The sequence below is a fragment of the Rhamphochromis longiceps genome, linkage group LG3 (genome assembly GCF_057381845.1).
Source record: "Rhamphochromis longiceps isolate RC_006_pf linkage group LG3, R_longiceps_female_GT1.1, whole genome shotgun sequence".
Classification (NCBI taxonomy): domain Eukaryota; kingdom Metazoa; phylum Chordata; class Actinopteri; order Cichliformes; family Cichlidae; genus Rhamphochromis; species Rhamphochromis longiceps.
Window position 1 is genome coordinate 63,072,667 of NC_140559.1, and position 14,304 is coordinate 63,086,970.

Consider the following 14,304-nt stretch of genomic DNA (forward strand, 5'->3'; position numbering starts at 1 on the left):
CTATAATGAAATGATTTGTTAGTTTGAAATGCTACAGGGAACTATGTACCTGTACATTAATGCTGTGGAACGACTTCCTGTTCACATAGTCTCCTTCATTTACTGAAGGAGCAATGATTGGAATGTGAGTGCCATCTGTACAGCCAATCACGCCTGGGAACCGTGAAAATAAATGTAAAATTTAAGTAGTAGTCCAAGTATCACCACATCATGAATTAAGTTTTGTTCATCCTGATACCTGCAATTTTGTGGCATCCCTCTTTGATAAATCTTGTGGGTCTATGACCGGGGAACACCACAGACGAGTACAGGAGACGTTTCAGTGCAACTGTAACATTCCTGACTGCCCGACAGATGGTAGCCTTGGAAACGTGCTCAGCGTCACCAATATTATACAGAAAGCTCCCGTTTGCAAAAAACCGAAGTGCAATACAAATAATATGTACAGAACTGAGAGAATGTCCACGATGTGTCACATGAGCAATATTAGGCCTGAGGATGTTATTCAAATAACTTATAGATTGTGCTGAAAAACGGTAACGTTCACACAGGAAATCATCAGGAAATGATAAAATGTCCGAACGCGCTCTAATCACTCTCTCCCGGCGGAGAGCTCTGCGGAGAATTTGGGCTTCAACATCTACTGGCTCTTCAAGGAAGGAGCACGCCATGTCTGACACTTCCTACAGTCAGGTTTCCGACACAGAGGCGGAGAACGTCAGGGTTAGTTGAAGTAAACCTGCTAGGGAGCAGGTTAGCTTCACGGAGTGTGTCGTCATAGTAACTCACTCAGGATTAATCTAAACTCGCTTTGTGAAACCGAAAACCCAGAGTTTTCGTTAACTCAGGGTATACTTACTCAGAGTTTGCACTAAACCGGCTTCCTGAAATAGGGCCCAGATCTAAATCCAATCAAGAATCTGTGGCAAAATCTGAAAACTGCTGTTCACAAACGCTGCCCATCTAATCTGACTGAGCTGGAGCTGTTTTGCAAAGAAGAATGGGCAAAGATTTCAGTCTGTAGATGTGCAAAGCTGGTAGAGACATAAGGCAAACCGGATTATAAGGAGCACTGTCGATTTCCAGAAAAATCAAAGGACTGATTTTTAGAGTGCCTTATTTTCCGAAAAGCACAGTAATAACATAATAACAACGGCCCGCTAGCATGCTCTTGGTTGCTGAGGGCTATGCTGTGGCTGAGCTGCAAGATTAACTCTGCAAAACCAACTTTCATCAAGTAACAGGGCTCTAGAGTGCAACCAATTTGGTCGCAAATGCGAATCCGTGTAAATGAGAGCAGGTACACTGATTCCACACAAAGACGTAAATACAGAACGGACCGACGCATCAGAATCAACTTTGTCTTTCTCGGCTTTCTCACCCGACGGCTCGTAGACGGACACGCTGTCGGAGCTTAGCGATCCTGATGCGTCCGGTCCGCGCTGCGATTACGTCTTCTTGCGCTGATTCTGAGCTGCAGGTTTTGTCTCTCCAACCAAAATTCACAGAGCCAGCAGCAAAAGAAGCAGCAAACTGCGCTTCACATTTGATCAATGTCATTAATTTTGCTGTTTTGCTTCCACGACTATTAAAATCACACTCCATGCACAGCTAGCTCTCTCTCTATCTGTCTCTGTACTTCAAGAACAGTTTCCCGTCTCCAATCTCTGTTTTCTGTATTATTCATGCGCTTATTACCCACCAGTCTACCGTTGTTTTTTCCCTGCTAATATTAGCATCACACGGCACAGCTTCTGTATCACGTGGTATAAGGCTCCGCCCTTGTCATTTGTTGAGCAGGAAGAGTGAGCACTTGGTTTCATGCAGAGTACGTCCCGGATCAAAATGCGGTACAATCGTCGTCGTCTTTTTCTTTCTTTTAAATCGTCATTTGGAAATGAGATCGCAAATAAGTTTGAATCGAGATCGCGATTTTCTAACGATTAATCGTGCAGCCCTAATCCTATTAGTCGACTAATCGCAAAAATAATCGGGGACTAGTCGACTATCAAAATAATCGTTTGTGGCAGCCCTAATGCACACAGGGAAAAGTTAGAGAGGAAAAGAGAGAGCAGGAAATTACTCTTACTCTTAGGACGTATATGGCCCAACAGGCCTCGCGATACAGATGAGCTACATCCTCCTGGAAAGCAGCTGCCAATACAGTCTCCCCCATCTGCTGGAAGGCAGATGCTTCAAAACAGAGTGAGAAGTAAAGAGAGAGGGAAGGAACTCAAACAAATTAACACTATATTTTATCTTTAATAATCATATATATTGCTTTACCAAAACAGCTTGTTTTTGTGTTTTTTAAACTACCATCTCTCTTAAACCAACTTGAATTGAACAGTGAGCACAGCCACTAAGTTCTATGTAACAAAAATACAGGGATGGGAGGGAGGGAGACGGTACCTGCACTGACGTTTAAAAAGAAGGAATAGGAGGAGGAGGGGTGGAGGTGGTGGAGCTCTCCGACAGGGGGAAAACTGAGATTTCAGTAAAGCTCAGTCCAAAGCACTTTCCTAATGATTTCCCTGTAACATTAGTCCTCGAGGTCCCCGTCACAGCAGACTACTCTGAGTGCCACCAGACAGTTAATGAGACAAAAACGAGACGCTCTTACAGCCAGGAGGATGCTTCCAGATGACGCTTGATTAATTTGATTGATTATCTGTGAATAAGTCTTGAGCCTCTCCTCAGTTCTTTATATTTTGCCTGTACTGAGCCAGATGTTCTTCTTCTTCCTTTCTTTAGACTTTCTGAAGGTCATTTAAAGTTTTTCTTTGGACATTAACTGCTTTTTCACCCATTTTCAGTCCAGTCTTTGTACCTGATCGCTTTCAGAGCGATATTTTTGTTTTTTGGGGGGGTTAAACCACTTAACCTAACTCAAGGGGACAAACCCGAGTTGTCAAATACAATACAAAACACACAACTTAGCAAAGAACCAATTTAAAATTTTATCTTTAGGGACTTTGTTACTAGCAACCTGTCACAGAAACACACTATTTAATTTCTTTGGATTGGGAAAGTAGAAGACAGAAAAAAAGGGGACAAGCTGAAAAATCTATCTACAGTGGAGGAACAGTACCTGAAAGTCATGTCAAAAAAAATTCAGCAAACACCTGACACAGGACCTGAAAGATGCACTTGGTCCTTCAGTTGATCCATCTAGTGTTCACCAAAGCCTCATCTCATGGTGTCAGTGAAGGGTGGCTGTCAAGAAGCCATTATTAAGGAAGGGAACAGGGAGAAAAGGCTGAGGGATAACAAATTACACAAGAACTGGACTGAAAATCAGTAGCAGCAGGTCTGATGGAGTGATGAACCAAAATTTGACAGTTCTGGTTCAAATTGTGGTAATATGTCTACAACCACCTGTAAACTACTGTACAGCTCTGCCATAGTTTGGGTCTGCATTTCAGCCAGGGTGTTGGATTTCGTCAAAATTGATGGAATTATGAAAAGTACCACCAGACTTTGATGCACCATGCAATACCATCTGGAAAGCGTCTGATCGGCAGCAGCTTACTAAACACATCGAAACACCATCATTCATGGACTGACCTGAGCCGTGTGGGATCATCTCGGCAGAGAATGGAACAAAACGGCAGCTGATATCGAAAGAAGAGCTCTGAATGTCCTTAAAGAAGCTCGGAGAACTATTCCTGAAGACTACTTAAAGGAATTCCAAAGAAATGTGCCTAAGAGAGTTCAGGGCGTGCTGAAGATAAAGATGCTCAAGCTCATTACCTCATTATATCAACTCTGTTTTTGCCTTTTATATTGTATTTTCATGTAAACTTTTCAAATTTAAACTGTTGCACCCGTTTCCCATTACCCAGCAAGTTATATGTTAGAATTAAGGTGTGGCTCAAACTTTTGCACAGTCCTACATTTCCCATCTATAAAATGATTTGACACCTGATAAACCTTTAAAAGCACTGACCTGCCTCTCCAACTATCTGTTTTAAACAACACACACTTACCAGCAGTTGTGTTGCGTTTTCGTCAGGTTAGTGGCTCAGACCTAAAACAGCCCAACATTATCTCTAATTCAGGTCTGGACCCAAGCTGACCCATTAAAGTACGTGGTACTCCTTTTATTTGTACTTGTGTACTCAGGCATAAATTAGACTTTTCAGGTACAAACTAAATAACACAAAGAGGAGCTTATGAATAAGAATGAAACTGAGAGGCCCACTGCAAGAAGATACACACCCAAGTGCTGAGATTGTAAAGATGAAAAGTGAGCAGAGGAAAACGAGCGTTTCAGGACAACCAGGCGGTTTCCTCTTCTTCCCATCTGGCAGCCTCACAGCGGGGAGTTATGAGGTAGCCCCAACCTACCTCACATCTCCCCGCTGTGCAAGAACGAGCTCAGCAACACAAGCATCCTCTCTCTTTCGCGAGTGCATACGTGCACATCTACAGTGCTGCATGCCAATGAACCCATTTTCTTGGAGCACCTACACAAGCTGCAATCTACAGATCGTGTTTCACAGCGCTACAGCGAGAGGCAAACACCTCCCTCTGTTTGTGCTTCATTCTCAGTGTTGGGACTAACGCGTTACAGTAACTACGTTATTATTGTGGTAACGAGCACGGTAACTAGTTATTATGCCAAAATCAGGAACACGTTAGTCGTTACTGGGATTTAGATAGGGTCGTTACTCGTTACTTCGTGTGGTGGCTATCGCGGAGTTTCCACAGATTCAGTAACATTAGCAAGTGGTGGAGGGCAGCAGGTGGATGAAGGAAAAGGGACGCAGAAGGAAAAGAGACCCGAGGCGGCTGCCGCCGGTCCAAGTGTGACCTGAACTTCAGGTAAGAAGTTATGACCTGCAGTCTCTCTGGGTCAGATATGAACCAAGTTTAGGTGGAGTTTATTTTCGTTATTCTGACTTTTTCCGTACTGCGTGCTAGCTAGCATGACGGAGTTTCTATACAGCTGGGTGGTGCTATGAAGTTAATGATGTTGAACTTTATTTTGTTCATAAGTTATTAGAGTTGCCAACCGTCCCGTCTGGTATTCAGAGAAAATATTACGCGTTTCTTATTGAGGTGAAAAGGAACAGTTTGTCCCGGACTTCAGCTACAATGAAAAAGACACAAAGCTGGAGTTATTCTGTGTCTTTGCTGCACAGCTGCCTCTTCTTCTCTCATTCTCCCCCCTCCCTCTCCCGTTTCTACTTCAATCATGAAAACTGATCAATGATCAGCTGATCGGCTCTCTTGTTTGTCTTGTTGTTCATGACGCTGTGACGTAGGCTAGAATCATGGCAGCAGTCAACGACGGTCCAGACATGGGATTTCTCTCATGGAAATGTGCACATTATCTTTTCCTTTCTATTGGTAGGTGGCACAGTGCACTTGTGGCAAGTAAGCAAGCTAGAAGACTGGCAAAGTTATGGAAGCAACACATTAACAAGAGAATTCTGAGTAAAACCAAAGTTACTTTCCCTAGTAACTAGTTACTTTGAAAGTAACGAGTAACTTGAAGTAACTGAGTTACTTTTGAGAGAAGTAACTAGTAATGTAACTAAGTTACTATTTTAAAGTAACTTACTCAACACTGTTCATTCTAGCTTCGCCCTTCTCTTCCCAACCACACACACCAACACCTTCCTCTTGTGAATTTTATTTTAATCCTTAACATAAAGACAGCTATAAATTAGGATAATCAAACTTGATTTATTACCTCCTGCACCCCCCCACTGTGTGTTCAACAGGAAGCTAAAAGTTGTTAGCTGTTAAAGTGTTCAAAAAACAGCAGGAGCTCGGTGTGAGGCCACAGTGGGCCAAAAAACACAAGATGACCTCCAGCAAGGACAAAATGTATCTGGACGTCTCTGTGAGCATCTGTCTCACTGTGTAAGTGTAGCACAGTGTCTGTGTGTGCATGGCTGGGCAAGAGAGACAGCACAACTGAAAGCACTCAGACGAGGACCCGGTGCATCGTCTGTCTCATCTCAGCCAGTTTACTTACAAACTCTTTAAGTTTGAATTTTAAAGCCGACAATGTGCACAGGGCAGTGATATTTAAAATGAAGGTAAACTATTCCAATCTCTGCAGCCCCAATTGTGTATCTCACACACACACACACACAGTCCTGAATTCATTACTGAAGTCTCATCCAGACATTCAATGTGCTGTGTAATTAAATTGAGACGTGGGGTCAAAATTCCCACCTAGATTGAGTGAGATGAAATAGAAATCGGCTCTCCTCTAACTGACTTTATAGAAATAATTGCATAAGCTGCATTTATAACTGTTATTAAATAACAGCAGCACACGAGAACTAAAGTGTAATCCCAGCACATTTCGCTTCGCTTGCACTGATTCTTTAGAGATGACGACCGTGGTGGGTAATTAAGGGCAAACAATATACAAGTGGCGTGAAAAATGGAGGCTGCATTACCTTTCCAAAGCTTCCTTTCCCGATGGCCCGCAGTATCTGGAAGTGGTCAAAGTTCACTGTGGAGAAAATGAGAAGCAGTTAGTGAGAACGTGTCAGTTTGAGCTGAGCTATAAAACAGGGAACATGACATGTACAGCACTGTGCAAAAGTCTTGAGCCATCCCTCATTTGCTTCCAGGGATCCGGACTTCCCTGCAATCTTTAAAGTGGTATTAAGGAATAGCTCTCCAGGCTTTTTAAAGTGTTTCTGATTTTTAATCCAGGGCTTGTATTTGACCACTTTTTGTCTGTTAAGACCCTTCACACTAATCTCTGAAACATTCAAACATAAACAGACACCTAAGTCATGGAAAGGACCAGAAAACTTAACAAAGAACCAATTTTAAATTGTATCTGTACACATTTACTTGCAGCCTATTGCAAAAAAACAAAAGCCCACATCATTTGTTCTCACTTCTTTAGTTGAAGAATGCAGTTAATAACACCGTTAACACAGACTGACCTGGCAAAACACGAAAAAATAAGGGGGTGGTTCAAGACTTTTGCTCGGTACTGTATGACAAATGGAAATGTGCACTTCACAATGTATCGCTGCACTTCGGCAGTACTGTGAAGATTAAATGTTTTTTCCTTCCCGATGCATGTGAAAGGTTAAGACTTACATCTCCAAATGTACTGGAACTGATTTGAACCAGAGGACTCAGCCACACTGTTACTATGTACTGCATAAACACGTTTACCGATGAAGGTAAATCAGACGCTGTCCTGACTGTGTGGCTAAATTTGGTGCTGAAAGCATCAAATCAATTGAATATGATTAACTTGCTATGAGAGGTTTTTACTCCAAGTGTGACTTTTTCTGGCTTCATACACCTTTCAGGGTCAAATTCAAGCACTTTGTGAGCACGTTTAATGTCCATTTTCAACATTTTCCAGCACATTACCATAAAAAGGATGCATATTTCACTTCGCATCACCTGAATAAGACCACGTGAAAGGCCAAATTAATAAGTCTTCTCATCAGATATTGATGCTTCTTTCTTATGTGACACAAAAAACAGGAGGAGACAGATCTTTGCTTGTGTTGTTTTTTAAGTTCATTCATTCAAAACTAACTGTAAGACGCTTAACTACATTGCAGTCTGTGTTATTGTTGTAGACCTAATTATCACCTTTAAAGTGTTTGTGCTAATAACATCATGTAGAGTAAGACAGGCATAGAGAACAGCACTGACTGGGAGAGGCTTTGAACAGATGACATACTCAGATCAATTCAACACTTTAGACTTTAAAAATGCACAAGCGTCTTTCAAAAACCCATTTATTTAATCTATCATCATTGATATTATTATGTACAGTTATAATGTACTGTTCATCTCCCTTAAATAAACAGGCAGCCTTAAAGTGTGAAATAGTCACTTGTCTACTGTCTCAGTGGCTGATAGTGCCCCACAGGCCTCAATGTCAGCTTGAAGCCATTATGTTTCAATTGTTTAATGAGAAACAGATTTTGAATGAAAGCGAGGAAACTTCGGTAGCACAAAAAAGTGCCTATTCTTTCTTCCCATATGGTTCAGTCATATTACCGTCATTTCCCCCTAAGCTGTTCCCAAAGACACCAGGTTAATACTTGAAAAGGCTGCAGCGATACACAAAAATATCATCAATATTCTGTTTACTTGGTGACAACGTCGCTTTTAGCCTTCAATCAGAAAGCCTGACGTTGGCTAGTTAAGCATCGGGCTAACGTTTAACGCTTTCACTTGAGGGAAGTAACTCGTATTACTGCTACTGCTGTGTAATCTTGGTTCAATTCACAGCATATTCTACAAGTTACCCTGCAATAACTAACTGTTAGAATAGCGCCACCGTATTGTATCGCACTGAGTGCACTTCAATCCTTTATCCCGCGAGTTTGCTAGCTAGCAAAATAATAATACCAATTTTAAACAAATAACATGTGTAACGTACACACTCGAGAAAATTATTTACTAGTACTTACGCAAACTCCCCCGTTGTGAAAACGTACAAATCCTTCTTGTATTTTTCGTTTTCCAGCAAACACTCATTAAAACGGCCTCCAGGCACATTAGCGCACTCACCCCCGACTGATCAGGGAGGGGGTGAGGGGTCACACATTGAAACAGACTAACGTGCAGAGGTACAGCCCAGGCAGAGAAATGTTGCTTTTAGACTTTGCGACTCGTTTTATTTCTCTATCTGATAAGAAAACTATTCAATCAGATAGTTATTTGTGGTGAATGAAATACGGTTACAGTTTCAAGAAGTTTTAAGCACCAAATCCGAAATCCAAGCACTGCAATATTAAAATCCAATTCAATTTCTTGTTTGCTCCGAAATCTACGACATGACTATATACAGAAAAGCTTGACATGGTATGCAAAAAAAACCCCAAAGACAATACAAATACAAATACATGAACAAAAAAGGTTTTAACTGTCAGTTATGTCATTTTAAAATTTTCCAAAACTAAGATTTTCTTTGATTGACTGATATTAAATTGATTAGGGTCAAGTTTAGTGTGAACAATATTACACAAACAAGCACGTGTGTGCGCATGCGCACATATGAGAATCCCTTCGATCGCTTCTCATATGTGCGCATGCGCACATATTAGAATCGCTTCGATCGCTTGTGACGCGGTAACTTTGCTTTGATCCTTTCTGACGTCATAACTTTGCTTTGATCCCAAAACCCATAAATAGGAGCGCTCACCTGTTACTTTATGCTTAACGGACGTTGACCTGCAGCAACTGAAACCCTTTCGAGAAGTTTTGAGAGCAATTTACGAGAGAAACCAAAACAAGTTCAGTTTTGTTTCTCACCAATCCACAGCGCAAACAGACACATTACACCATGTCAGCCAACCCATCCTTCGGCTCAGATGAGCTTGGAATATCTAAAGGGACCATTTTGGGAGATCACCACATGGTGGAGGCTTTCCTTGGAGAAGGAAGCTTTGGTGTTGTAACGAAATGTCGCGATACAAAAAACAACAAAACGGTTGCTATTAAAGTCAACAAGAGCGACCCTGAAATTCTGCTCCAGGCAAAACTGGAAATTTTCATCCTGGAGCAGCTACGACGCTTGGATCCAGACAGGTGCAACATTGTCGAATGGAACGGCTATTTCCTCGATGGAGAGCGCATTTGCTTGAATTTCGAACTCCTCGACCAAAGCCTGTCAGACTACATAGGGGACCGGAATAACCAAGGTCTCCCAATGAGAGAACTCAGGCCAATTTTGAATCAGCTCGCAAATGCTCTGTTCCACCTGGGTTCTGTGGGAATAGTGCATGCTGACCTCAAACCTGTCAACATCATGGTTGTGAACCGCAGTGAGTCTCAAGTCAAAGTCAAACTCATAGACTTTGGCATCGCATGTAACACCTCTGCAGTGATTCCTGGTGACTGTGTGGGGACAATTGGTTATTGTGCACCTGAGATTATGCTTGGCACTCCATATGATGAAGCAATTGACATGTGGTCTCTGGGGCTGGTAGCTGTGGAGCTTGCTACAGGGGTGCCTCTCTATCCTGGGGAAGACGATTATGACGTTTTGAAATTCATAATTGAAACTCAGGGTCAGCTACCAGATCATCTTCTAGAGTCTGGCTTGTACACTGACAGCTATTTCATCGAGGATAACCACAACGAACAGCGCTGGACATTTAAGACCCCAGAACAATTTCAATACGAGACAGATTATCGATCCAAGGAAACTCGATCGATAAAACTTAAGTGTCTCGATGACCTCGAACAACTGCTGAAGGTTAGGCGAGGACTGGAAAATGGCCAAACATTATTTGTAAGGCTAATCAAAGAAATGTTGGCCTTGGATGCAAATCAGCGCATAACACCCTCGGAGGTTCTGAAGCATCCCTTTTTCGACCCTGGCCTCTCAAGGAGAACCCCCTGCACGGACATGAATAGTACAGGGGGAGAACTCCTTGTGCTCTCTCAGCAGCCTTCAAGCTGGAAAAGTCATGGATCGCAAAAATTCAGCTGCAGTTTCCAAAACTCAGTTGAATTTCCTCAAAAAAGAGACATCAACACCTCAGCCAACCCATCTGCCTCTGAAGATGATCTTCAAATAACGAAAGGGACCATTTTAGGAGATCACCACGTGGTAGAGGCCTTCCTTGGAGAAGGAGGCTTTGGTTTGGTAACCAGATGTCGCGATACAAAAAACAACAAAACGGTTGCTATTAAAGTCAACAAGAGCGACCCTGAAATTCTGCTCCAGGCAAAACTGGAAATTTTCATCCTGGAGCAGCTACGACGCTTGGATCCAGACAGGTGCAACATTGTCGAATGGAACGGCTATTTCCTCGATGGAGAGCGCATTTGCTTGAATTTCGAACTCCTCGACCAAAGCCTGTCAGACTACATAGGGGACCGGAATAACCAAGGTCTCCCAATGAGAGAACTCAGGCCAATTTTGAATCAGCTCGCAAATGCTCTGTTCCACCTGGGTTCTGTGGGAATAGTGCATGCTGACCTCAAACCTGTCAACATCATGGTTGTGAACCGCAGTGAGTCTCAAGTCAAAGTCAAACTCATAGACTTTGGCATCGCATGTAACACCTCTGCAGTGATTCCTGGTGACTGTGTGGGGACAATTGGTTATTGTGCACCTGAGATTATGCTTGGCACTCCATATGATGAAGCAATTGACATGTGGTCTCTGGGGCTGGTAGCTGTGGAGCTTGCTACAGGGGTGCCTCTCTATCCTGGGGAAGACGATTATGACGTTTTGAAATTCATAATTGAAACTCAGGGTCAGCTACCAGATCATCTTCTAGAGTCTGGCTTGTACACTGACAGCTATTTCATCGAGGATAACCACAACGAACAGCGCTGGACATTTAAGACCCCAGAACAATTTCAATACGAGACAGATTATCGATCCAAGGAAACTCGATCGATAAAACTTAAGTGTCTCAATGACCTCGAACAACTGCTGAAGGTTAGGCGAGGACTGGAAAATGGCCAAACATTATTTGTAAGGCTAATCAAAGAAATGTTGGCCTTGGATGCAAATCAGCGCATAACACCCTCGGAGGTTCTGAAGCATCCCTTTTTCGACCCTGGCCTCTCAAGGAGAACCCCCTGCACGGACATGAATAGTACAGGGGGAGAACTCCTTGTGCTCTCTCAGCAGCCTTCAAGCTGGAAAAGTCATGGATCGCAAAAATTCAGCTGCAGTTTCCAAAACTCAGTTGAATTTCCTCAAAAAAGAGACATCAACACCTCAGCCAACCCATCTGCCTCTGAAGATGATCTTCAAATAACGAAAGGGACCATTTTAGGAGATCACCACGTGGTAGAGGCCTTCCTTGGAGAAGGAGGCTTTGGTTTGGTAACCAGATGTCGCGATACAAAAAACAACAAAACGGTTGCTATTAAAGTCAACAAGAGCGACCCTGAAATTCTGCTCCAGGCAAAACTGGAAATTTTCATCCTGGAGCAGCTACGACGCTTGGATCCAGACAGGTGCAACATTGTCGAATGGAACGGCTATTTCCTCGATGGAGAGCGCATTTGCTTGAATTTCGAACTCCTCGACCAAAGCCTGTGGGACTACATTGGGGACCGGAATAACCAAGGTCTCCCAATGAGAGAACTCAGGCCAATTTTGCATCAGCTCGCAAATGCTCTGTTCCACCTGGGTTCTGTGGGAATAGTGCATGCTGACCTCAAACCTGGAAACATCATGGTTGTGAACCGCAGTGAGTCTCCCGTCAAAGTCAAACTCATAGACTTTGGCCTCGCATGTCCTGCTTCTGCAGTGATTCCTGGTGACCGTGTGGGGACAATTGGTTATTGTGCACCTGAGGTTATGCTTGGCATTCCATACGACAAAGCAATCGACATGTGGTCTCTGGGGCTGGTAGCTGTGGAGCTTGCTACAGGGGTGCCTCTCTATCCTGGGGAAGACGATTATGACGTTTTGAAATTCATAATTGAAACCCAGGGTCAGCTACCAGATCATCTTCTAGAGTCTGGCTTGTACACTGACAGCTATTTCATCGACGATAACCACAACGAACAGCGCTGGACATTTAAGACCCAAGAACAATTTCAATACGAGACAGATTATCGATCCAAGGAAACTCGATATATAAAACTTAAGCGTCTCGATGACCTCGAACAACTGCTGAAGGTTAGGCGAGGACTGGAAAATGGCCAAACATTATTTGTAAGGCTAATCAAAGAAATGTTGGCCTTGGATGCAAATCAGCGCATAACACCCTCGGAGGTTCTGAAGCATCCCTTTTTCGACCCTGGCCTCTCAAGGAGAACCCCCTGCACGGACATGAATAGTACAGGGGGACAAAACCTTGTGCTCTCTCAGCAGCAATCATCGTTTGGGTGGCCAGAATTCTAGGGGAGCTAGAAAATTCTTGTGGAAAAAAAGCCCAAAACAATAACATCAACAAAAACAACCAATGAATATGGTCTTAAACTTGGGCACAATTTGGCTTGAAATCCATCAACTAATCTCTCAATATTCAAAGCGGAGCAGCAGACAACTTACCATCACATCAGTCCTTCAATCAGACCTACAACAAACGTCTTCCTTCTCTCACCCCAACCGGTCGCAGCAGATGGCCGCCCCGACCTGAGCCTGGTTCTGCCGGAGGTTTCTTCCTGTAAAAAGGGAGTTTTTCCTTCCCACTGTCGCCAAAGTGCTTGCTCATAGGGGGTCATATGATTGTTGGGTTCTCTGTATGTACTATTGTAGGGTCTACCTTACAATAATACATACAGCCTTGAAGTGAGTGGTGATGTGATTTGCTGCTGAATGAATTGGGAACTAATTGGAAATCTGGATATTAATTAAATAAACCTGCTTTGAGCATCAATTAATTGTTGTTTGAAATTCTTTATAAATATATAAATATAGTGCCACTCTTCTACTGTTTAAATTGCAACTGTTTAAAACTGACTAATTTATTCATACACTTGAGCATAAACACACGCACAGTAAATGGCCTGTATTTGTACAGCGCTTTACTTAGTCCCCAAGGACCCCAAAGAGCTTTACACTACATTCAGTCATTCACACATTCACACACTGGTGATGGCAGCTACATTGTAGCCACAGCTGCCCTGGGGCGCACTGACAGAGGCGAGGCTGCCGGACACTGGCGCCACCGGGCCCTCTGACCACCACCAGTAGGCAACGGGTGAAGTGTCTTGCCCCGGGACACAACGACCGAGACTGTCGGAGGCGGGGCTCAATCTGGCAACCTTCCAATTACAGGATGAACTGCGAACTCTTGAGCCACGATTGCCCTATATACACATATACTTTACAGTACTAGTCAGTGCTTACATACTAGTTCTTTTCCCTACTTTTTCATGCTTACTGGTACAAATGCCTGTTACTAGAGTTAAATGCTATCAATGTATTCTCACAGTTATGGAACTGTACAAATGCATACAAAATAACGCTCACGTAAACATAACTGTGCACTAGTTTGCCCTTATTGCTGCAGTTTGTTTCAAGTTGTTCTCTCTCACACACACACACACACACACACACACGCACGCACGCACGCACGCACGCACGCACGCACACACACACACACACTATGTAACGTTTCAGCAAGAAAATACCGCCCCTCCCCCCCACAGTGACACCACCACCACTAGTCTGCACAGCTGACATGAGGCAGCATGGATCCATCCTTTCATGCTATTTATGCCAAATTCTGACCCGACCATCTGCATGTCAGAGCAGAAATCAAGACTCATCAGACCAGGCAACATTTATCCAATCTTCTCATGTCAAATTTTGAGAACTGTAGCTTCAATTTCCTGTTCTTAGCTGACCAAAACGCTCTTCTGCATTCT

At 43.2% G+C, this 14,304-nt stretch overlaps 1 protein-coding gene across 1 annotated transcript in view; it reads left to right on the forward strand.

Moving 5' to 3' along the window:
- The window catches only part of LOC146675664 (uncharacterized), a 300,511-nt gene extending 287,679 nt beyond the window's left edge, over positions 1 to 12,832 (forward strand). Inside the window, exon 2 of the mRNA XM_085401177.1 lies at positions 9,887 to 12,832. Within this exon, the coding sequence (XP_085257303.1) occupies positions 9,887 to 12,832 (2,946 nt within the window). The remainder of the gene's footprint in view (positions 1 to 9,886) is intronic.
- Positions 12,833 to 14,304: the final 1,472 nt, after the last annotated feature.